At 27.8% G+C, this 27431-nt stretch overlaps 1 protein-coding gene across 1 annotated transcript; it reads left to right on the top strand.

Moving 5' to 3' along the window:
- The first annotated feature begins 1657 nt into the window (after window positions 1-1657).
- Window positions 1658-23706, top strand: LOC129972324 (medium-chain specific acyl-CoA dehydrogenase, mitochondrial-like). Its single transcript, XM_056086420.1, has 12 exons — window positions 1658-1815; window positions 1945-2044; window positions 2893-2990; window positions 4959-5028; window positions 6297-6397; window positions 8756-8836; window positions 16091-16221; window positions 17380-17629; window positions 20618-20713; window positions 22595-22771; window positions 23146-23217; window positions 23464-23706. Exons 1-12 carry the CDS (start codon window positions 1801-1803, stop codon window positions 23542-23544), a joined length of 1272 nt encoding a protein of 423 aa, XP_055942395.1. The 5' UTR covers window positions 1658-1800; the 3' UTR covers window positions 23545-23706.
- Window positions 23707-27431: the final 3725 nt, after the last annotated feature.

A 27431-nucleotide genomic window follows, 5' to 3' on the forward strand; every position in this document is an offset into this window, starting at 1 on the left:
TTGTTAAGTACGCGCAGTTATTTTCCTCGGATTCGAAACACATCTTAATTCTTGCTGGTTGTTGCAATCCTCACTTAACAAATATTTTAGGTAGGGGACTAAGTAGAAAAATCGGTTTTTGGAGAAAACATCGAATAATCTTTATTTATTATTCTGGATTTCTAAAACAGTTACTTTTATAAAACTTCTTGTTTCAACATTCATTTTATATAGCTTCTGATATAAAATAGTAAGAGTATGCATTTGCTCACTTAGCATGACACGTCATTCTAGTACAATCTGTGTTTCTATCTATATACTACAATCTAGAATGGAATATGACTATATTTTTTCTAAAATTAGATCGCAGAGAAATTAAATCTCAAGAGTCTGGGAAGAAACTGAGTCCTGTTTTTTTACAAATACTTTTATAAAGTTTTGAAATGAAAAAAAGGATCAGCATTTGAATAAAAAAAAAATTAAATAATACTTGATTTTCTTTAATTAAATGTAAAATTAATTATTATGAGTTATTTTGAAGCCAAATTAGAGATATTGTGCTTGCCCCCCTGTTGGATTTGTCTTGCCCCCCCGTCGGCAAATCTCTACCGCCACCTCTGCAGTGAAGTCACCGCTCCGGTAAATTTCAGTGATATCGTATCGATTGTTACTTTCTATCGTGATCCAAAACCTGTAAGATGACATGTCTGCAGAAGGTGAAGTGCCCTTGTGATTTGCAACATACTTCTCATCTTTCCATGGTAAATAATCAGCATTAACTGAAATTCGTTTCATTTTCTAAATGGTTCCGGGAGAAGCATGCTTTCCTTGTGCCTTAGGGCGGGTCGGAGAGTTAGATGGTTGACTTTCCTTCCCTAGAATTTAAATGTAAACATAAAATTTGGATAAATAAAATATATTTCCTTATGTGCTATTGTTTAATTGATAAGACATACACACACACAAAGAGAGGATTTCAAAGGAAAAATAAATAGCACACGAAAGGGTTTAAGCTCTGATATAATTCTGGAAATATCAGAACCGACCCCATCACTTTTATAAAAGCAGTTTCGTTGTCTAAAATTCCTACAAGTCTCTTTTGGCCTTCAATTATATTTCTACTTTTATTTTTCTGGTGGTATTAGTCATCACATGTGTTAGAAAAGATATATTTGATTCTACTACCTTTAAATTTACCTTCTGTAAAGTCTAAGTATGTATCAGGATGGTTGTATGGTACTTTTTCAAGAACTGTAACAAGCACGCAGACTATCACTGCGAGTAACGTGTAGCATCCAAAGTACAAACTGACAGTCAAAGGATAATGCTTGTTTTAAAAGGTAATTACAGCATCACAGGTAATATACTTCATGAATATATCTACCTCTTTAAGTTGGAAGAGATCGAGCATAATTCAACTATACCTGGACCGATAATACCTGACTAATGTCTCTTTTTTTAACGTAAGTGTTAAAGACTACAGTATGTAAACCTACCATCGTGATTATATTTTGGACTCATTATGTGTATTTGGAAAACAATGTTAAGTCTGTCTCGTTATGGATTGAATTGGCTCTCTGTGATGATCCCTGGGATCAGTTCCTTATTAACACGACCAAATTTTAGAAAACGAAACAAAAAGGGAAGTTAGTTAAATTGCATTCAGATGAATGGCAACACTGTTTGTAAATAACAATTTCAGCTCAGCTGACAACACAGTTCATCAGTTCTGCTCCGGGCTGTCTGCTTTATCTATCAATCTGAGGACAAGCAAAATCCAAACTATTAATTTTAAAGTTTGAAAAGCTGTTATTTTTAACCATGAACATATCTAAAGTGAGTATACATATCCAGTTAATAATTCCGATCATTTGAAAGGAAATGCGTGTTATGTGCATTTTGATTAGGTAATCGCTTCCACTTAATAGGAGTTTTCCTTATCTAATTTTGTGATATTTTTCTTAGGTTTTGAGACCAAATGGTTTACTGAAAGTTCCTTTAAGATTGCTATCTTCTGCTGCGGAACCTCAGGCTGCTACCAAAAATAATGGAGGATTTTGCTTTGGTAGGATATTTGAAAATTTTACCTTAACGAAGATAATTTTCAAAATTCCTGAACATTTCTATTTTTTATTCCAAGATCTTCAAAATTTTATATATTCACTTTCTGTGTATTTTGAGTCAGTTTTATAAACTATATTTAGATTGGATTATATAACACTGAATACTTTGTTCATTAATTTATTTCTTAAATATTTATTTAAAGGGGATAAATTTCGTGTCATTAACGGTACTAAACAAGATAAGAGATTTATTTTCATGTTTTAAGATTGTATGCATATGGATGAAATATGAATTTTTATAAAAATGTTTGAATTATTATCAATTTTTTTTTTTTTTTTGATGCTACAAAGTTGATTTTAAAACTTTACAAAGAGATATATATGAGGCAGAGTTGATGCATGATATGTGATATTAATTTAATCAAACTTTGAAATCCAAATCATTTTAATCAGTATTAATTTTAATTCCATACTTCATATGTTTATGTAATGTTGTAATAAAATTTGTGCTAGAGCTAACAAAAATCAAGTTTGCTAACTTTTCAAAAAAGGCTGAAAACTGAAAAATATTTACTCATTGTCAATGAATATTTATAATTCTAGTGATAAACAAAGAATTGTAATAAGTGCATTGTTCTGACTTGTTGCAAAAATCAGATTCTGCATGCTAAGCTATAACAATCTGAAAATCCCCATTTTTAAACAAGCATTCATCTGTTTTCCAGGTAGAGAAATGTTAGCGAGTTATAGAGAAATCTATTTCTAATATTAATAACTTGTATAGAAGTGTATATCATTTTTTATTTAATCTTTATATATATTTATTTCATTTCATGATATTTTCATGCAGAACTCAGTCCTGAACAAAAGGAAATCCAGCAGATGGCTCGAAAATTTGCAAGAGAAGAAATCTTGCCAAAGGCTGCTGAGTTAGATAAAAAGGGTGAGGTATGGAATATTCAATTTATTCTTCATTTTTATATTGTATCTAAAGGACCTAAAGTTTTTCATTCTATAAATCATGACTTTTTTCAATTGTGGGCTGACCATAATTGGGAGTGGATAAATTGGAAATTTGAATTTTTGAAAACAGAAAAACTCGCATACCATTTTGTATTTTAAGATACTCTAGCATTTGCTTGTATTATACACATTGTAAAAGATTTTATTAAAATTCTCTTATTAACTGTTTTTAATTCAATATCTATTTAGTTAGCATTAATTAATATTTCATTTATTTATATTCTAATTTTTGAGTAGGAGCAAAACTGTTCACTGTTGCAACTTGATATTTTATAATCTTATATAATGTTTAGAATGGGCCCTTTATAAAAATTTCTTATCAGAATCACTGATTATAAAAGTTTTTAATGCATTCTTTATAATGTTGTTGACTAATTTTAAACTATATTCTAATTTAGAAGGAGTGGGGAAATACTTTCCTGAGTTATGCATTAGCAATGTCTATGTGTAGAGAACTTTATTCCACAGTGTTATGTGTGTTTATTTTTAGCTGTGATAACAAGTAAACAAAGTTCTTAATGAGGTCTTTGACCTCTCATACATGTTAGATGTCATTAAAATTAAAAAGAGTTGCATTTATTTCCAATATTTAATAATTTTGGATGTAATACATAATATATATTCTGTCAGGACCCACTGTCAGTGTACAGTGTTATATTATAGTAGTAAACGGTTTATTATTAAGAATAGGGTTTTATCAAAATTCATTTGAATTGAAATGTACTGATATCTAATGAGTCTTTAAGAACACTTAAAATAAAATACATTTGGTAAGTTTACATATAATTGAATAGTTTTAGATGTTGGAATAAATACAATGAATACAAAAGCCTCCATATGTTTTCTCGGTATAAAACCTTTTATTTTTTTTAAATCTATTTTTGATATTTAAATAGTTGAAATAAAATATGAGCAAATTTTATAAAAGAAAAATGTTAATAATGTAAAGAATTATTGTAAACATCTTATAAAAAAAAATGCGAACTTACATGGAATTTTTTAAAAATTAAATGTAAAATTATTAAGAGTAATAAAATTTACTTTGTTAAACATTTACTGATCTGGATAAATTATATGGGTAACATTGTATCTCATTTAATTCTGTAACACTATACATCATCTAAAATAACTTATTACAAAAAAAAAAAAAAAAAATGACTTCTCAATGTGAATTTAAGTTATCCATTTCAGCTTGATAAAAATTAAACTAAATAAGCTTTATTATTAAAGTATTATTCATTATAAAGTAAACACCACTCAGGAATAAAAATAATTTAACTATGAATACAATATTTCAAGTTGAAGAGTTTTTTTATTGGATATTAGATAAGATAAAACAGGCTTTGCTAGTGATCCATTGCAAACAAATGGATCACTAGGAAAATGGAACAAATTTTACTTTTAACATGTAAAAATAGAGGTTTGCTGATAGAAATCTAACTAATGGTGCAAATTATTTAAAACTCGTAGATTCCTGGAAAATGATTGATAAGATTTTAAATAAATTGAAGCTAATACTGCCATCACTTTAAAATGAAATTCACTGTAACACTATTCTGCCTCTTTTCCTGTAGGTAAATGTAAAATCACTCTATAATTATAGTTTCCTGACATTTTAATAATTTTTCTTCTCAGTAATAGTGCTATGAAATTTTTTTTCTTCTAAGAAAAATGATCGCTAAAAGCTTAAGAATCCTTAAAATAAATTTTTACATTTTTAAAGAGTGCTTTCTGATCTTAAAAATTATTGCATAACTGTAGTAATTTTTTTCTCTAAATATATTTTATTTACACTTATCTATAAAATAAAGATTTGAAAAATAAGAAAAGAATTGATGCATTAGATATAAAATATTTGTTATCAGTCATTTACTAATAGTCAGTTTATTATAGTATCCTAAAGAAATCATTAGAAAAGCCTGGGAGCTTGGTTTGGTGAACAGCTCAGTCCCAACAAAGTATGGTAAGTATCTTGAATTTTTCTAATGTTTGTAATATAATTAATCCCTTTATTAGAAAATTATGACTATTTTTATTTTCATTGTTAACATGGTAAATTTAACAAAAAAGTATTTATACATTGTGGAAAAGGGAAAACATTAACCCTTAGTACTCCACTAGCACTATTATAGTGACATTGAGTTGCATACATATTTTCAGCTTAAAATACATATTATTCATTTTTTTATATATATATATGATCATGATGCAGTTACTTTGATTAGTAATCAAAATTACTAATTGTGATTTTAGAATGGCAATTAAATTGGAGTAATTAAGAAAGATAATTTTTAAAGTAGTAGTACAAATTAGATTTGTGAAACAATATTTCCTGGATTTCAGAAAATTTCCACTACCTTGCTGGATTTTTAATTGTAAAATTTCAAAAAAAAAAAAAAAAAAAAAAACCCTTAGTTGCATATTTTTTTCTTCTTGATGTGTATGTGTAGGAAATTTAGTAACTTTAGTTAAGATTATCTGGCCTGTAGAACAGCAACACATTCACATTCTCCTTTATTAGTAATAAAGACATTAAAATTAAATTTTAAAGTTTTCATATGAAATTTGTAATTTTGTTAGAATACATTCTCTTAAGTGATAATGAATATTCTACTCACTAGTTTATAATAAATAAATTTTTTAATTTTACAAAAGAAAAGGAACAAATCTATTTTCAAGGTAATAATAACAGATACATCAGATTAACTATGCCAAAGGAATGGAATTAGTGATGTGATAATAGAATTAAATTCTATAAACCTGTAAATGAAATAAATAAATAAAAAAAGAACTCTGCATCATATGAATTGATTTCCATGGGCCATCTAAAGTAGTGCTTTTTATACTTGTCAATCCTTTGCAGACAAATATTTTTACAGCTGCATTGCATATACATTTCTTAAGCATTTTTAAATATAGCAATAAATAATAAATAAATTCATCTGAAAAATATATTTATATGGCTACATTTTAATCAAATTGATTTTTTTAATATTTCCTTTTATGTACCTATGTTGCAGAATCTGAAAAGAAAGAAAGAAAAAAAAAAGATTCCTTAAAAATCATTTATAGCTCCAATGTCAGTTTCTAGATCTTATTAAATTTTATGCCTCATAGTTTAAGAAAATCTGGTCAAAATCATTGAGCTTCATTGTGTCTTTGAAAACTTGACTAATAAATCAATGCTTCAATAAAGTACCAAAAGTGTGAATTTGCTATTATTCTCATTAGGTGGGACTGGTCTAAATGTGTTTGATGGCTGCCTTGTAGCTGAAGAACTTGCCTATGCATGCACAGGTGTAGCAACAGCTATTGAAGCCAATGGATTAGCTGTAAGTAAATATACTGTATTTACATGTTCTGAAGATGCCATATTATTAATTTTACTTATTTTCAATGTCCTTTTCATGTGATAACTTCTAACTTACTTCAAATATAATACAGACTAAGCAAATAAAATATTAAACTTAAAGGTAGTTATCATGCATTTAAAAAATTTTTAATGAAATTTATAGTATGATTCTAATGTGTAATATTAATTGGTTTTTAAAAAAAATTATACATTATGAAAATATGAAGAACAGAAATGTTTCGAATGTAATAGTTAGAATGTATATAAGATTTGTTATAAATTATTGAATGTACAGAATGAATTTTTAATAATAATGTTATATAAGGCAATAGCAGTTTAGTATTTAATTTCAAATTTGCCAATTCTTATATGTAGATTTTTGTTTTTGAACCAGAAATTTAGACTGGATTATGCTTACATAAACATTTTGTAACATAAAATAATTTCTAAATTAGTTAAATCATCTTCAAAAGATTTATAACAAAAATTAAGGCATTAGTTTTAAGAGTCATGACAATAATACAAATCACAACAAAAAAATAAATACAATAAACTCTGTCTAAACCGATATATATAGGATTGGACACTGGTCAGATTATAGAAACAGTTTAGACTAGATAAAACCTAATAGATACTCTGATCTATATAGTGATACATTTTTCTGGGTGAGGAGAAGAAACTAAGGTGTTGAGAAGGAGTATGTTAGACAGAAAAATCATGCTCTAAAAATGGGAAGGTTTCAAGTGTGATTTGTCATCAAACATGTTCCGAAAAGTGCATCAGACTAGTGGCAGTGGCAGATTAGAAAGAGTTTCTTGTACAATGTGAAAAATCTACTTCTTTTCTTTATACAGGGTGGTTTTAAAATAACTTCTTAAAGTTATTGTCATGCCTGAGTTATGCCTAACCTCCTGTTAAGGAGGTCAGGCATATGAGAAATAATTCATTTTACAATGGAACATGGAGTTATAATTGTAACTAGGGGCTCTTTATGAATTGAGTACAAGAAATCAATACACTTGATAATGTAAAATGGCGTGCTTTTGGATGGATATAATTTCATAACAGATGAACAGTACAGTTGTAAATAATGCCATAAGTTTATACATATACACTGAAAAGTGTTATGCTATAAAAAAAAAAAAAAAAAAAAAAAACTTTGGAATGCTTAATTAAGTTTTCAAATGATTTATTATACATGATGTGTATATTATTGATGCAACTGTGCTGTGCTATTTAAAAATTTGTTGTTCATTAATTCTGTTTTGTTCACTGTATGTGGTGCATTTGTTTCTGTTGCTTGATTCACTGACATAAAATTGTAACCTTCATGTTCTGTTATGAAAATTGTTTCTCCATTCCTAACCTACCATAAAATTATGTTCCATGATTTTAAAATCATATTTTATACTCATTGTGAAATCATTCTGTAGTATAGGATGTTCTGAGGAAAGAAAAATTCGGTTTAGGCATTTGAATTGAGAATTTTATTCTTGGGAAAACTATTCTGAACTGATTCATTACTTTAATTTCTTCTGTGTATTTCTTCGAAAGTGAATGTTTTCTGTAGGTTTTTAAAGGTCTTTTCATTTTTACTTTTCTTCTGAATTTGAGTTGCTTTTGAACATTAAATATATATAAAACAAATTATTATTTAATGTATATGTTACCATTAAAGTGTATAATTCAGTTATTTCATAGAATAACTAGGTATTTCACAAGTCAATTAATGTATATAAAAGAAAAATTTTATATTTTACCTAGTTATTTTATGTAATAACTAGTTATTCTATGAAATAACTAATGATAAACCATTCAAGTGAAAAATAAAGAATTTTAAAGTTATTTTATAAATTAATTGATCATAAATAGCTAAAATCTCTCAAAAATATATTTTATCCCTATTGCGATGTTTTATTGATAAATAATAAGGAAAGCAGATGTTATAATTTATTATTGCACATATTTCTAACATTAGTTAAAAATACACTGTCTAAATTTTACATCTAAAAGCAATGGAATGAAGAATACACACATGTCATTGCAAAGCAGCTATAAGCAGTTCAGAACTGACTAAAAGCAACTAGAACTGCTTAAAAAAACTTTCAAGTGCCTTATTTCATACTTTAATGATCAAGCAATCATTATTTTGTAAAATACCTAGATAAATTGCAGAATTCAATAATTATATACTTTGTCTGACTTGTCTAGTTATTTCATGAAATTCCTAGTTATTCTATGAAATAACGAATTTCACACTTCAATGGTAACATACCTATAATAAATTGACATTTATTTTAAGATTTGTGTCATCAAGTATACATTTTTTTTTCTGCAGCAAGCTCCACTTCTTTTGGCTGGAAATGAAGAACAGAAGAAAGAGTATTTGGGGCGAGTAGTAAAAGAAAATTTGATGTGTGTAAGTAATCTTTTATCTATTTCTATCAAATGCGACTATTTCAATAATTCATTTTTTTCGATATTCTAAATTTATGACCTTCTACAAACTTGTCTTCTTAGCCCCTTCTATATCAGAATCATGAAAATGTTTTCTTTCATACTTGTAAATAATTTCTCCTATTTTTTTTTGGGGGGGGGGGATTAAATGTGTTTGAAATTTAGAGATTGACTTTTTTTTTTTTTTTTTTTTTTTTCAAATTTGAAATCAGTTGTGGAAGAGAGCTCAATCTATAATTTATAACATTTTATAAATTATAAATGGATTATTCTAAAAGCTATCAATTCTTTTGGTCTTATGTTATTTTTTAAAAGGATTGCTTGAAACACTTACCAAAATAAGCACTTTAAATCAGTCTGAAATTTCTCTATCATCACTGTTAAATCAAGATGTTATATGTCAAAAACCAAACTGCAAAAATGCAAAATTCTGATGTAACAGCTGGAATCTCAATTGATAATAAGTAAAGTTAATTTTAAATTGAAGTACATAAGCAGACTCAATACTTAACACAGCTCTTTATTAAATATAAAATTTTTCTTTCATAATAGAAAATTCAAGTAATTAACATTTCAAAAATATGTTGGTTACTACATGTTTTATTGGACTAATAAAGTTGAATCATTGTTTCTCTGTAAAATTTTTAATTGCTTTAAAATATTTAAGTAAATGAAGAGCTTGTTAATTTAAATATAATTTTTAAACTGAATATAAAATGGAAAATATTTGCATAAGTTTATTTATTATCTTATCCAATCTGAATGGCTTCTATATCATATTTGCAATGTATGTGGCATCTTCTGTGATTTATAAACTGTTATTATCTGTTGAAAGTACTTCATGATCAATAAAGGGACTCTGAATAAAGAAATAAAAATCCATAGCAAACAGTCCTCTTAAAGCAATACTGACAAGAAAAGTTGCTCTTTTTAAATTAGGCCTAATATTTTTCAAAAGGTGCTGTTTAAAAATTGTGTAGAACCCATACTGTTTATGTCACTAATACTAATAAAAATATAAATTAAATTAATTTACATTTTAATCATTAAAAATTTTAATCAATATAAATGCATTTTAGCATTCTAGCCATCCTTAACCTCTGCCTTAGTTTTTGTAAATTTATTTGAATTTATGAAGTTTTAAATAACAGTACTGTTGATAAAATAATATATGAATGGTAAGCACATAAAACTTTTTGGGATTTTAGTATTTTTGTTTTATTTTTAATCTTGCTTTTTTAAATCTTATCATTGATCTTTTTAAAAATGCATTTCATATAATATTTAATTTTAAAAATCATATTAAAAAGTTAATAAATATTAAGTAGTAATAAGTGAAAAATAAATATTTTTTAATACATTTATATTATTTTTAACTTATAAAGAAGAGGAAAAAAAACTTTTTAAATCTGTATTTATTTCCTATCATTCAAGTAGATGATTCTGCAAATAACTTACATTATCTAATATTCTAATATAAAGTTTATGGAGATTAGATAATAGATTTAAAGATTTTTTTCCACTCCATTTTATTTTAATTCTATTGATTATTTCTCAATATGTGGTTATCTTATTCCTTATCTAAAGAACATAGTTCAATACAGGCTCATGATTTATCATTTTATATTTGTTTTATCTATAAAAAAATATATTATTTTTTGATGAACAATTGAATTGGAATTCTGTCATATAATTCAATATCTGAATGGAATGAAAAGAAATGACTAGCAATATAAATAATGTTAGTTATTTCTACTTTTAATTCAAAAATTAAAAAATATATATATTCTTTAAAATACTTTTTATTTTATTATTCTTATTTTTATATATTCGCATTTTACTCTACATTTATAAAAAAAAAAAAAAATTCTGTATAAAATAAGCTATACTTTTTTAATGGCACTGAATCTTTTTTTAACCCTTTAATTATAATTTAACTGAATATCACTTAACTTCACAATGTTAATTATCATATTCTATAATAATGTTTCTGTAACTTTTATGATACAAAATCATTCTAAACATACTACAGGAAAGGTTTTTGCATAGATTAATTATTTCTTATGTAGTAGGTATTCACTTTGAAAGAATTTTTCGTAACCTGTAAAATTTTTAATTAAAAATCAGACAAAATTTCAATATTGTTACTTATTACACAAAACCATTTCTGTGCTACTTTAAAATTCAAAAAAGTTTTTGCAATAATATTAATTTTATTTCCATGGAATTTCTTTTTGTGTTCTTTAATTTTAATTTAATCCCAATATTCTTTCATTTTGATTTTTCTTAATTGATTACAGTGTTTTCCTTTTTATGTAGTTTTACTGAAAATAGGAGAATTGTGAACAATCAATCTAAATATTGCATTAGATCTGGTATTACTAAGAAAATTTTACATTTTTTTTTAGTTTATTATTAACAAATAATTTCTAAATTGGGTCTTGCATTAATTACAAAATACTACAACTTATGCAATCAAGTCTAAAACATTTTATATTCTTGATGTTTCTTTCATATTAGGAATTTTGATTTGAAATTAAGTCTTTCATGGACATTATAATGCAACACAAAAGTTATTTGGAATCTATCAATATCTGGAATCTCTTCCATGGACTCTAGTTTAATCTGTATTCCAGAAATTCCCAAAACATAAAGTGCCATCTAATTAATGAGCATAGAATGCAACTCAGTTAATTATTAATATTTTTGTAAACTCAAAAATCACTATATTTTGTTTAAAATATGCAAAATGTTTAATCTATGTTATTAATGTCATAATTACTTTTAATTATTTGTTTTACATTCCTTTTTTATTTGTTAGTCTAAATTCATAAACAAACAAACAAACAACAACAAAAAAAGAATAGGGGAATTTGAACCTCTAATCCAAAATCTTACAGTATGATAATATGTTAGAAAGCATTATCTATTAATCTGGTTCATTTTAAATTATCATGGACGTTTAACAATAGGTATGGTGGTTCAGAACCTCTGTTATCTTATCACAGTTCAATATTACGAGATTTATACCAAAATTGCACTTCTGTACCTTTGAAACAGAAAATTAAATGGAACTGCAAAAGTAGATTATAAAGATGTAAAATTTGAGAACTTAGTAGATGGTTACACAGTGTATGTACTTAATTATTCTACTCAAAATCAATCAATTGGATATTATTTTCTACTCCAAGATTTAGGGTCTTTGTAGAATAATATAAAAATTTCAGCTTGTAAATCTGACAATCACTTGATTAGTGCCTAATTCCAGTTAAAAAAGAGGTGTGTATTTGTCAAATGCATGTTATATTCAATATTGTTAACAAAGAGTCTGCATGTTGATATAGTATGTAGATTTGGAGAATGGAATTTGATTCAGGTTCCTATTTTTAATTTTGAGTCATTTAATCATGTCTCAAAATTACCTATTCCATTTCTCGAAGCAGCATTAAGCCTCATACCATTTCAACACAGAATGGATATTAACTGTCGAAAGGCAGATGATATTTTTTACTTCTTTTGTACAAATTTGCTGAATATTTTTTATCTCTATTTTTATGCAATAAATGTATGGGTCCAAATATTTTTTTTTCTCAAAACGAGTTCTTTTTAAAAGTCAGTAAAGACTTTGTTACTGAATATAATAATCAAACTGCGATTTCTGTGTTGTCTGAGCAACAAAATGAATGATCAAATTATGCATAAAATAAACTAAATGAAAAGATCATCCGATTATATTTTCTGTTACTTTTTATTTGAACTTTTTTTGGCAACAGTTTTAGAATTCAAATTTTGAATGAATAATGTTGTATTGAATGAATGCCATGGCAAGAGGAGCAAAAGAAAGCACCATGCTTTGCAATTATCATTACCATCAATTTGAGTTTCAAAATAGATGGGAATTTATTTAATAACTTCAATTCAGATTGAATTGTATGTATGTCTATGTTTCAATAGAAACGATTCAACATAGCAGTTGTAAATTCATTAGAAACTGTATTCAATTACTATGTCGATATTTAAAATGATTTAATACTTATAATTTAAGTGGGAAATGAAACAGCTGGGGATAAAATGCAATGATTGGCGTAATGTTCATCTAACTAAAATTTTCTTGAAGTGATCATTAAATTTTTTGCAGTTATATTTAATTTAAAACTTTACAAAATCTGTGGACATAGAGAATTTCAAGCAATTAATCTATGCTAATAAAAAGATGTTTATGTTGGAGCTCTATGGTCAAACCATTTGGCCTACAACTACCATACTTCGGACATGCATACCTTGGAGAATGAAAATGTGCACTTCGGAGCGATTTTCTTGAAATCTTTATTAGAATTTCATCTAATTAAAAATTATTTGAATTTGTCGTTTCTTTGCCATCATTTCCAAGATATTATCTCACAAAAATTAATTTTACACCATTTCAAAATTTTAAAAATTGTCTTTTTTGGGACGTTTGTTTAATAATCGATAATTTTTACTGAATTTCGACAATTTCTTACGATATTTTTTTTTTTGCCTAATTTTTACCAGTAGATTTTATAGTTGCCCTGAAATTAAAACTGTTCCCATTGTTTCATCAAATATTTAATTGCTTAATTTAAATTCATTTTTGAAATCTATAGAAGGATTCTGTTTAATATGAGGGAAGTTTACAAGACGAATAAAAAGTGAAGTATACAATATCGCAAAATTTAGAGGATATATGAGCCCGATATTTAGGGTTCTTTTTACACAATAAACTGATCATTCGTAAGGCAATTAAAATAACAAGTTTTTAATATCTAACAATTGGGTGGAAAAGGTGTTATTCCTAAATTTTTTATTTGAAATTAAATATAACCAACCAATATTCCCAGCGAGCCAGTTGATCGACGACTAGTATAACTATAAATGGAACTATTGAAAGATCATCTGTGCTGCTGTGAGAGTGGAATATGATGAATAAACTTTAGAAAATTATGAAACTTGAAGAAAAAAAAGTTGTCATTTTCAAGAATGGCAAAAATTATAAAATGTCTCTATAAGCGTAATGAAAATATAGTGTTTTTTAGTAACTGAAATTTCTTACCTTGCGATATGCGTGAGATTGTTGATCCCCAGAACATTACAATATTATAGGGTTGTCGATGGTTGTCATTTATTTTGACTCTATTAGTACTTAAAAATTGTGATTATAAGCTACACGAAGGAAGAGTAAAATTAATATGATTGAATTGACTATTAAATGTTTGAATGTGTCTGATTCAAGATTTAAACTACTTAAAAAAAACTTTTTTATGAAATTAGTGGACTTTTTTAATTGATATTAAAATGCCACCTTTGCATATAAATTAAAATTCATTTACTACAAAGCTGAAACGTGATTAGATGTAGCAATATAAGTAATGTAATTGAATTAACCAACTTGCTTATTTTATGAAATATACAGAAAATATAGAAACTCGCAGCCCACATAAATCGCGTGTTGGATGAAAGCTCATATTGAACAAGTTTTAATCAACGAGGTCAAAAAAATGCTTTTTATTATATTATTTTCATGTTAACTAACTATTTATGCAAAAATGATTCAAAACTCACTACAGTGTAGGAATCTAAAAGAATGTATCGCTTAGCTATATTTTTTACTGTAATTATTCAAAATAAGGACTTTTTCATAATTTTAATTAATTTTTAGTTTATTAAAAATTAATTATTATTTAAAAATAATTAAGTTAATAAATTATTAAGTTAATTATTTAAAAATTAATTTCAAAGCTTCTCACAATAACTTTGGAACATATTATGCATTTGAACTATTTTTAAATTATTTAAAATTATGAAAAAATTATTCAATCAATGGATTTTTATCAATTATTTGTTATTTAAATATTAGTGATATGTTTTATTGTGGAGTTGGCTTTACAATAATATGACCTTAATTTTAATTTTAAAAAATGTTTAATTAATATTTCAAAAATATTCTCTTGTTTCAGATTTAAAAGAAGTATATCTCACTTTGTATTATTTTGATAAAAATTTTATGAATTTGTTAAATTCATGCATAAATGACAACAAAATGGCATTAAGAAAACACAGACGATAAAATAATGATTTTTGTTATAACTTTAGCACATTTGAACTTATTTTTTGTTCTAAGTTGTTGTGTCCATTGTTTAATTGCAAACAAGACATTATTTTCGGCAAGACTGAAAAATTTTTGCAGCAATCACTTGTCACTATCTATTGTTTGTAAAACCATCTTCTATTTCCCTCCAGTTCATCTGTGACGCTTGAATAAACATAATCTGACACAGTTCAATACTCATTGTTTACGATGTATCTGAACAAAGCCGCCTTTATTGCTCTCTCGTTTGGTGGGTCACGCTACTATCGATTATTTAAGCTTCTTTTATCGTTGCAATTCATTTTTGTATTTACAGATTGTCATGAAATTTTATCACTTTTTGACATATGACATTCCGGTATCAGATTTTATGAGCTGAATAATAGCCATAAACTTTCATCTGTGTAGTAAGCGCCTTGTGAATACTCTTTGATGTTTCGATTTTAAAAATTCTAAAACTAGATATTTCTTCAGAGATAATAACTACAAAATATCACGAATATTTGTTCTTGCATGCAAATTCTACATAAAGTAATGTAATTATTTTTTTAACAAAATTTTGATAAATTTTAATAGTTTAGACTTAATTGAGTTAAAGAAAATATGTTTCTGTGAATGCAGACACGATAATTCGAACATTCTTCGAATTAAATGTTGTATGTTATTGTGATATTTGCATTAAAAGTATTGGTAAATATCAGATTTGAAAACAGAAAGAGGTATGTTTTTATATACATACTAAATTTCATTCGCATTTTTGCACGATATTTTCTTTCCAAAATCGTCTCCGTTATTGTTTGCTTTAAGATCAAAAGGGACTTCGGGCATCCATAAAAAAATAGCTTTATGTTGAAAAAAAAAATAAAGCACTTAAGAATTGCCCAAAGCATGACGTTCATTGTGGGAAACAGTGAACCTGTTTATACGATAGCCAGTTCTTGTCTCCTGATTGGACATTAACAAAAAGTAAAGTTTTTATCTTTTATACCTAACAAAGAGTTAAATATCATATACTAGTACAATATACGTATACAAAGAGTTAAATATCATCTTTCGTGTATTATAAGCGCAGAAAATAATTTTAATTCGTTTGTCTGCTGTCTATTCCAGGCGTACTGTGTTACCGAGCCTGGAGCTGGATCTGATGTTGCAGGCATCAAAACCAGAGCAGAGAAAAAAGGAGATAAGTACATCATCAATGGGCAGAAGATGTGGATCACTAATGGAGGTGTCGCAAACTGGTTAGCTGATATGTTCTCTCTTATTTGATGATATTCGCATTATTTGTGTGTTACATTCGGAAATTTGTTTTAATTTAGAATGTCAAAGTGCTATTTTTGAAATTACTGCTTCATATGACAAAACACTAATACTGCAGGAATTCCATATATATTTATTCTCAGCTCCAGAGTTTTCGGCTTTCTGAATTACCGCCTTATCTATCTAAAATATAACAAATGATATATGAAAAATACTTTTGATTGCTGTTTGCCAAATGGCATACAGACTGTTTATTCTCCTCATTAAGTATACACAATTATTATCTTCTCATGAGGAAATACTAGATGAAAAAAAAAATCTTTGCAAATATCCTATTGGCGGAGATTTTTGAATCACAGTGGCAGATAGACATAATTCCAAAAACGCATTTTTGGAATGCTCTGAAAGTACTCGAATAAATCTAAAGGATGTAGATTTATCAAAAGTCACTAACAATTTTTTTTTTTGATGATTCCAATACTTTATATTTGTGAATATGTGAGGATATGGAATGATTCCTCCATTTAAAATGTTCAGAGCTTCAAGAAACGCTGCGGAAATTTTAACAAGAGTAGATTTATTTTATACAAAAAGAACAAAACAAGAAAGAATTAAAAGAACAAGTTGAAGTAGTTCTTTCGAGTTAAGAAAGAAATATCAAGTTCTTGCTGACCATATTGAATAGTGGGTAATGATACAGCGGTCTCCACAAATATATACCTAAAAGTAAAAATGGCTTTTTTAGATTTTTGAAAGTTTAAAACGTGGAGATTAATCAAAATCTTGTGACAGAATTTCTTAACTATACTGATATTTTCTCTGTCTACTTTCGTGTACGAAAAATCAATATCACGGTTGAAGATTATGCATTTAGTTATTGAAAATGCATTGTCAAAGTTGCATTCAAACTATGCATCTTACTAAATTGCTTTAAATACGTGTTGTGAATTTCTCGTAAAGAAGCATAGAAATATATTGAATGCTAGTGTGACTTTGACAATTAAGAGTTCATAAATTTTTGATTACATATAGTCTTTTTTTTTCCCCGACTGCGTTTTATTTAAAAGCATTAATCTTCTTTTGTTTGAATTGTACTTTACAAATGTCTTTCTTGCATCGATTCTTGTTTCAATTTTCAGGTATTTCGTCTTGGCGCGCACCAACCCGGACCCCAAGGTCTCTGCGGGTAAGGCATTCACGGGATTTGTTGTGGATGCAGACACCAAAGGTATTACAAAGGGACGCAAGGAATGGAACATGGGACAAAGAGCATCCAACACTTGCGGCGTCACCTTCGAGGATGTTGAGGTGCCGGCAAAGAACGTGCTGGGGGCTGAAGGCGTAGGCTTCAAGATAGCCATGGGAGCCTTTGATAAGACAAGACCTCCGGTAAGCTTCAATATTTTATGTATTTAAGTCAATTGTAATTTTTAAATTTGAATTAAGTAGCGCTTAAATTTGCAAATTCTTACAGCAGGCAGAGGACTTATTAACCTCTTCGTCATCCGTAACGCGTCTAGCGCGTTCAAATGTCTCGGAGTTAAGAAAAAATCTGAAAATTATAGATAATGACTTAAGTACAGTGCTGATGGTACCAGGTAATCTTAAAACTCTGAAGGACATGATGTCAAAAATTGTCAGTTTTTTACCAACTAGAGTGTTTAATAATCGATAATTTTTGAGAGTTTGTAGATAAGGAAGAAGAGCAGTAATTGACCACTTTGTGGCCAATTACCTCGAGGAGAATGTCAGTTTGACAAATCGGTCAATGCAAGGATGGACAATGCTCAAGATAGCAGTCGCCCACAACAAATCCTGTCGATACTGCTACGTTCAGTAGTGACGGGGTGGTCGGTTGTACGCAAGAAGCGCGTTCAAATGAAACTTCTGCGGGGCGGCCGGAGCGCGCTACAATCATTTTTCTACATTTTAAAACTTTTAAACGTTTAAAACGCTTTGTAAATATTTACTTGTTTGATTTTGTTTTTATTTTTGTTTGTTCTAATGCTGCGAAAAACAGAAGAAAAACTAATTTTCGCATATAAAAGAGTACGGTGAAAGGGTTAATGCTCTGGTTTCCCAGAATACAAAATAATAGCGCATTATTTCATTACATCCTCCTGTGTTCAAAAAATTCCGAAACTTATTTTATTACTAAAGAATGAATAGAGATAAAAGCTATTAATGATATTTCCTTCGAAGTAATTACCCTATGCATTTTTGCTGTCGGTCATACAAAGATGTAAATGCGGATTACAAGTCTTCTTCAGTGCCCCTCCTATATTTGAATTGATCGACTATATTTGCTAAACTTCTTCAAAATTGAAGACCCTTGCATCTTTGAACAAAATCTTCTGAAGCCGAAGAGAAAGTAGCATGGAATTGTTAATTGTGGAATTATTGGAATGTTATGTTTTGAGTTGTAATTTGACGTTAATAGGTAACTGTGAATCGGCATTCTATCTTATTGAAATAGTTAAAACTCTATCTTGCCCGTCACTGGAAGTTCGGAATGCCTACAATCACAAGCTTTGCGCATGCGCTAAACGTAATTAAATTGGGTGAAACGTTCTGATTGGCCGATCACATGATATTTTTTGCTTATTATGCTGAAATGTAATAATTCATTTATATTTGAAAATTATTTTAAATTTTCTTAAACTTTTTGAACATACCTACGGATAAAATAAGGCGGGGGGGGGGGAGCATACATCGGATCTGCATTCTTCTTTAAAGTCAGAGTTCCTAACTGTTTGCATTCAGAAAAGTTATTAGATGTGTAATTATTAAGTGATTATAAGGATGTTTTAATATGGAACTTAAACATTATATATATTTTAGATACAGACTTCTTAAAATTATGTTTTTAAACTATTGAAAATTAGACCGAATCTAGAATGGCTCCTGAAGGAATCATATGTACCATTGAACTTAATGCGGCTACTTAAGCTAAGGATGACATTTGGCTGATATAATCGACTGATTGAAATATAGAAGGAGATGAAATTTTAATCTTTATACTGCTATTGATAAAATCCCATTGATGATTACTCTATTCCATGGACATCCCATAGGTAGTTCTAAATTTTAAAATTCCGTGCTTCAAGATTAGCACAGTTGTAACTAAAAGATGAAGGGCACAATCTTTGTGGCTAAACAAAGACCAAACAAAGCCTAGTTTGTTTGGTCTTTGTTTTAAATTATGTTGATGATCAGTTCTGGGTATGAAACTAATACATGTTTAAACTGAAATCATTAAAGCATTTACACTTAATAAACCTGTTAGGTGTAATAAAAATTTAATGAAAATGATATTATGTCTGATATTGTCCTCATTAAATAAACAGATTGAAAAAAAATATCCATATTCAACCTGTGTTAATCTGAACTTTAGAATTTTAATTTGCAACCAAATTTTATGTTAGCATTGTATTTATTCATCATTAGTCATTGAAGAAGATAAAAACTTTTACCATGGACTTTCTAAATGAATATTTAATACTAACTTATGAAATAAGCTTTTTCTTTTATTAAGTAATGGAAACTTTTACTCTTTTTAAGGAGGAGAAGGGGGACATCATGTTGGAAACTTTTCAGTTAGAAATGAAAGGACATATTTGAAGTAGACTTTAGATTAAAATAAAACATATTAAATTTTATAAAAGAACTTATATATCTTATTTTATTGTTAAAAACATGCTAGCATAAATAAAAATTACTTGGAAATTTATTGTTGAAATGTAATACATATATAAAACTTATGTTCTTTTAAAAATATTTTCTAAATTATTTGTGATGTGTTAATGAACAAATTGGATTGTTAATGCTTCCAAAAAGACACGAGTAATGACACTTAGTATAAAATTTTTGCAACTGCATTTTATTTGTATAAGGAAATTCTACCTAGGAGAGCTGAGACAGAGAATCATTGAACTCAAAAAGCTGGCAGAAATGAAAATCGAGAAAAAAGCAAACTTGCTTATAACTATCAATAGCTTCCAAATTAAAATTCTGAAATTTAAATGCATAACATTTTTTTTTTGATGACAACAAAATTGATATCTAATATGTAATTCTTGTAAGTTTTATTCATCTTTTTTTATTTTAAAAGAAAAATAACGATAATACTAAATATTTTAGATATAGGGAAGTATCAATTATTATACTGATCATATAAACACAAGCAAGAGATCTGCATTATTATTATGTGCAATTAATCAAAGAAAGAAAGAACTCTTTGAAAGGATTGTATTCTCTGAACAATTAGCCTCTATATTTTCAAATATCCACTAAAAATGTTGAACTGATGGAAATAGTCCTTCATTTTGTAGAAAACTTTCAATATTATTTTTACAAAGTAAATTACTTCACTTTTAGGTTGCAGCTTCTGCAGTTGGATTGGCCCAGAGAGCCTTTGATGAAGCTACAAAATACAGTTTGGAGAGGAAGACCTTTGGAATCAAAATTGCTGATGTGAGTTTTCATGAAATTACACATTTGTTACACGATTTATATATTGCAAGGCTGTATATGTTCCTCAATGCAAATGCTTTGCTTACAGAAGTTGGTATATTTTTAAGGGATATATTTTTAAGGGACTAATCATGCTTCCAGAACGAAATAGTCTAAATGCAACACAAAGCTATTCATTTTATCATGCAAATGTATTTTTATACATTTATAAAGACTGGAATTGGATGCCTCATAAGCATCCAGTTCTTATTTCTATGAATGCATGATTAAGAGTGCCTGATCAGAATAACCTTCCAAAAGTGTGAAATTATTTTTTAAATATTAGTTGTGTTCTTAAATGTTAATTGGGGGGAGAAAAAGCAGGTATTAATTTTTTATATTTCTGCCTTCCCATATGAACCATAAGACACATTGACAGTGCATTCATGGGGTAAGTATTAAAAAAAAAAGAAGAGTTTTAGATTTAAAAAAAAAAGATGCTATACAGATCTACATTGTAGTCACAAGGCTATTTTTCATTGTGTGTGTAAGTCTCCAGAATTTTACGATTTGCAATTGCTTTATTCAGGATTAAATAAAAGACCGTTAACACTATTGTCTGCTGTACTCAGAACTATATGGCCACCTCTTTATCTTAGACATCATCTGATCACAATTTTAAATTTTATTCTCAATTAATTTTATTCTTGTTAAATGAATCAAAAAAATCGAACATTTTTGTTTTTATTTTGCATGATGTGACAAACAATGATGGGGTTTTTTTTTATTGTTGTTTGTTTGTTTTTGTCAATAAAAGGATATAGTCTAAAAAATGCTGATATTAAATAAATGATAAATCAAAAACCTAGTAACTTCTCTTGATTTTAATTGAATCATTTAGAACTGCAGAGGATTGACCCTAAATTTTTACTTCATTGAACTATGCATCACATTGAAATAGAAAATACTTTTTAACATGGCTCTGCAATCTTTCAATATCAGAATAGATCAAGCATTTTTACTGCTCTGAATAGTGTCGCTCGTCAAATTATTCATTTTCAGTATATATATCTATATATATACTGTGAGACATGATGCTATCCTGTTTTTGTGTGCTATCTCACACTTCTTTTATTACTAGGATCGGTGTTCAAACAATTACTATGTGCTAGTGATATATTGATGTATGGCATATAAAATTTTGTTTAAGAACCGCAGTTAAATGGACTAGCCAGTTATATACATGTATCTTATGTTTTTTATAATGTGGCTGATTGAATTTCATGCTCGCTATGTATATATAATAAAGCGATTTTATAATAAATCTAACTTTGAAGTTGTATCTTTTGAAAAGTAGCTCTTGTGAGTATACCTGCCTTATTTTCTTACTTTATAAATATTTTTACAAAATAAAGTACATCAAGATGCCTACAAATGTATTATGAATATCATTAATATTTATTTGTTAATGAACATAAGTTTCTTTTCATATGTTTATAAATTTGAACAGGGTACATCAAATAGATTTTTTTTATTATTATTTCCATTATATATATGTATCACCAGTTCATTTTGTCTTATTAAATGTGATTTATATTAAATTGTATTAAAATGTGATTTATTTCTTCAAACATGTCAACACAGCAAAGCCAGTTATTTTAGAATTTCTAGCATTACGCATTTTATTGTGCATACACTACATGCATTGTATTTGAGAGAATGTCATGAAAAAAAAAAATTTGTCATCAAAATTCATGTCATATGCTTTATTCTGTGTTTCATTCCTTCACATAATTATTGACAGTGCAAATATGTTGTCTGGTAATTTCTGTAAAAAAAGAACAGTACTTTTGTTTCTGTGATAAATGTTATGTAAAAGGTTGTTTACATTGTTATTTGTAGCACCAAGCTGTGCAGTTTATGCTGGCTGAAATGGCTATTGGAATCGAAACAGCCCGACTGGCTTGGATGAGGTCTGCTTGGCAAAGGGACAATGGTCAACGTAACACTTATTTTGCATCGATTGCCAAGGCTCTGGCTGGAGATGTTGCTAATAAATGTGCTACAGATGCTGTTCAGGTAAGTGAAATTTTTTCGTAAAATAATCTTTTTGAATTTTTATAAACTTTTATGTAAATTCATTGATTTTAATTCACATTTATTAAATTTAATTTATCTTGAATGATTTTTTTAAAACCTTTTGGAGGAATGATAAATACAGCACCGAGATTCAATGCTTGGATGTTGCTCCATTCAATTGTATAGACGTAAACGAAAAAAAAAAAAATTATTTTATACTTATTTAATAGAAACTTTTATTGAAATGTACTTCATATTTGCTATTTAAAGAATTATTTTTGAATTTACCTCTTTTTTTTTTTTTGTGTGTGTGTGTGTGTGTGTGTGTTTTGTCATACTTTTACAAAATGTAACAATCTTCCGTTTTATTTTAGATATTTGGTGGCAATGGTTTCAACAGTGAATATCCTGTTGAGAAACTAATGAGAGATGCCAAGATATTTCAGGTTGGTTTTCTTTTAGTTTCCCATGTAATTATCATTTTCTTTAAAACAGCAAAATATTCAGTTCAAATTTCAGTTAATCAAAAGTAATACTATGTAATTTAAAAGAAATTGTATTGCAAATTTTAACTAAATTTGGATTCAATTTGTTGATCTTTTCTGGTTTCTTTATTTACTAATTGTTTGAAAAAGAATATATTTTGTACGAAATTTTAAGTTCGGTTTTGGAATAAATATTTCCTGTTTCAGATCTATGAAGGCACAGCCCAGATCCAAAGGATCATCATTGCAAGAGAGCACTTCAATGCATTCAAAGAATTTAATGCATAAAGACTTCTTTAATCTGTTGTATTGAAAACTGTAAAATTTCTTACTTAATGCCATTTCTTCTTGTGTGAAAATGATTTTATATATCATACTGTATATTGAAAAAAAAAAATGTTGATATTGAAATATCTTTAATTTGTGCCTTAATAAAGTTTCTAATGAAAATGTTTCATTTATCTATTGAAATGCATTGTTTGTTAGAGAGAGAGAGCTTCCATCACAGAATTTACACAGGCATTAAATCAGAATTTACACTTGCATCATGCAGATATATTAATCTATACTTATAATACAGCTCAGTGTGTGTGTGTGTGTATGTATGTGTTGGCACTTTACAGACCAGACCGTTCGACCTACAGCTACCAAATTTGGCACGTATATACCTTGGAGGCCGAAAATATGCATCTCGGAGCTATTTTTTTTTGATTAGAATTTTAATTAATTAAAAAGTAAGAGAAATTTTGGCGTTTTTCAGCTATAACTTCCGAAGATATTGCAGCACAAAATTGATTTTTACATCAAATTGAAGTTCAAAAAATAATTGTTTCAATGATACTAATGTTTTAACCAACAAATTATATTTCTATTTTTAATGATTTTTTTTAACAAATAATTTAATTATATTTTTCAAAAATTTGTTTTACACAAAATAAAAGTAAAATTTAAGCTGCAAGGACACGATGCACGTTAATGGGAAAAAATTAACTTTATCAAGGTGTTGCCATTATATTGACAAAAGCTAAAATTAAAAAATAAATCAACTGTTATTGCAAATTAAACAATCAAGGGTGTGATTTTTAGCACGTGTCTGTAAGAAATGAAATAAATATGAAACATGATATTTTTTGAAAAGCAAGTAAGGAAACGTTTTCTTTGATTTTTTTACAATGTGTATATTATTAATTCAGATAAACAGTTTTATTTAAAGCAAATATGGTTTTATATGTGCAAGATATCTACTCTAATCGGAGCAGAACAGCTAATTTGTAAAACTTTAATACTAAGCATACATCTGTTAACAAATGGTCTAAATAAAATAAATAATTATATTTTATATAAATTTACATGCTGATGAATTACGAATTTTAAATTTTTGCATATATCCTCTGGCCTGTGATTCATATTTAACAAAATATTCTTAAAATGCTGGTATTTTAAATAAAAAGACTTGCACTCCAATAAACTAAATCAAACGTTAAAGCTAAACCGATTTTTGAAAATTTCAATATCACTATACTTTAAAAACGGGTGATTTTAGTTCACTTCATCGATCGTCTCAAAAAAACTAACCATCTCCCAGAGTTTCTCAAGAGTGATTGACCTAGATAATGAGCATGATTGTTCTAATATTCAAAACTTAATAAATCGGTCAGATTTGAATGCAGATGATAAAAACGTTTATTTATTTATTTAAAAGTTGGAGCGTCAAGAATATTTTGCAGAATATGATTCCCTATTACCAAAGAACTGTTTAAAATTTAAATTTCATAATTTTTTGAATTTTATAAACTGAACAAAGTGAAATATTATTATTGGCAGCGTTTATATTCTTTTAAAAATAAAAATTAAAACTGAAATTTTTCATTGAATCCGTGAAAGTTTTGTTGAATAATACTTTGAGATATTATAAACTAGCCGCCTTTGGCGACCAGCCTTTTCGCCAATCTTAATGTTCGTTTAAATTTTAATAATTAAATAGGTTGAACCGGAGTTTAACCCCCTTCTTCGCCAAGTTGCGATAACGCTCCAAAGCTGGCAATCTTTATTATGCACTATAATTGAACATCTGCTCCTTTGCTTTTGAACATTTCGCAAGGTCGTTGTTGACGATTTTTAAAAATTGCTCCAAGCAGGAGGTTAAACTCCTGTCGTACCATTAAATATTTTACGCAATTCCAACTTTAATAGATTCTTCGGCAAAATATTTTGAAACTTCAAATTTTGATAGTCATATAATTCACTCATAATATTATAAGGGCCTTCAGTCATAGCCTGATATGTATCTCTCTAATTTTCTGTTACCCCTCGTAGAAATTATGCTTTAAATTAAAGTGTAAATGATTAATCTGCAATTAATATAATAATCTTTTTTACTGAAACAAAGCATTTTTTTAATACTATGATTACTGATAATAGAGTCACTGAGCGTTTAGACTTTATGGGCACTAAAGAATATCTTAATTTATGTAATATCTCAAGAATTTGTCAACAAAAATTTCTCAGATTCATCATGAACAGATCGATTCATTAACAATGTTTAATTTTAAATGCATCAAACACTAAAAAAATAAAATGAATCGTTTAAAATAATCGGTCGAAAACAGGTTTAAAAAAATACTTAAAAAACGATGTACTTAAAACTATAAGCATATACAAAAAAAGTATATAACTAACATAAATACAATTTAATTACAAAAGCATCCAATTAACCTAAAAATAATTTAAATCATTGAAAATAGGTTTAAAAAAAACTACTTAAAAAACGATGCACTTAAAACTATAAGCATATACAAAAAATATATAACTAACATAAATACAATTTACTTAAAAAAGCATGCAACTAACCTAAAAATAATTTAAATCATCCGTTGGTTGCCATGTCAACAGTCAGAAAACAATGCGCATGCGTGAATTTTCTTCGCCAGTTACGTTAACGCAAGTGCGTGAATTTTTCTACGCCAGTTGGGGTAACGCTATGCAGATTATACATTTTTAATTTCCTTTATTCTGTGTTATTTTAATTCAAAAGTACTTCAGAATGAATGTGAAACATGGATTAATTAACAATGTTTAATTTTAAATGCATAAAACATTAAGAAAATAAACAGAATCGTTTGAAATAATCCGCCGAAAAATGTTAACCCTAGCCTCAATTCTGTTGGGAGAAAAAAACAACTGAAAGTTGGCGGTGGGGAAAATGGAAGATTTTTTTGGCGGAAAAGTTGGCGGTGGGGAAAATGGAAGATTTTTTTGGCGGGAAAGTTAGTTTTTAACTAATAATTAAAATTCTAATTAAAATTTCAAAAAAAGGGACCCCAGGTGCACATTCCCGACCTCTAAGGTATACATGTACCAAATTTGATAGCTGTATGTCAAATGACCTGACCTGTAGAGCGCCAACACAACACACATTGAGCTTTATTATAAGTATAGATTATGAAAATTATTCTGTAGTGCACATAAGGCTTCAATACCGGACGACTCTACTTACGTTCTCTTATTTTTTAAAAGACATGCTGGGATTTACTAAAATACGTCTTTATATTGTATTTTCATTATTTCCACTTTTATTTAAAATTGAATTTTAAGGGCATTATAGAAAATTAGAGCTGTACAGTACAATGAACAGAACGGCTTAAGGTCTACATAATAGCATAATTGAATAATATGACTATCAAAATTTGTAGCTTAAAAATATTTTGCTGGAAAACCTATTACGAGAACAAGTTACATAAAATATTAATTGAACATTTTAGCTAACATTAATACTGGCGAACCGGCTGGTCGCCAAAGGAGGCTAGTAATTAATATTTCTGAAAATTACACAGGCTCATAGTGTCTTATAAGCGCTGTCTTCTTCGCAATACAGTCGGTTACAGCGCAAGTGCATACTGCCATAATGACAGCGCTTCGTCTATTCTTTCAATGGACCCAACAAAATTCACAATTGATTCCTTTGCACGTTGCATTCATCTTTTTCTGTTATTTCGATAGTATCCAAATTGGTGTTACTTCGCCAAAAGGTAGTTTCAAACGAAATCGAATTAATTTGAAACTTTTTGTACTTCGAATGGGAAATAAGTCTGACTATAAATCCTAAAGCTAAGTAATGTGTTTGTCGTATATAGAAAATGCTTATACAAGTAATACCTTTAATTTCACGCCGAACA

Source organism: Argiope bruennichi, chromosome 6, assembly GCF_947563725.1.
Source record: "Argiope bruennichi chromosome 6, qqArgBrue1.1, whole genome shotgun sequence".
Classification (NCBI taxonomy): domain Eukaryota; kingdom Metazoa; phylum Arthropoda; class Arachnida; order Araneae; family Araneidae; genus Argiope; species Argiope bruennichi.

Excerpts from the sequence above, each read along its gene's own strand:
- LOC129972324 (XM_056086420.1), top strand. Across the intron at positions 6,398-8,755 it reads TTGAAGCCAATGGATTAGCT|CAAGCTCCACTTCTTTTGGC; the intron begins GTAAGTAAATAT and ends TTTTTTCTGCAG. Across the intron at positions 22,772-23,145 it reads GTGCTACAGATGCTGTTCAG|ATATTTGGTGGCAATGGTTT; the intron begins GTAAGTGAAATT and ends GTTTTATTTTAG.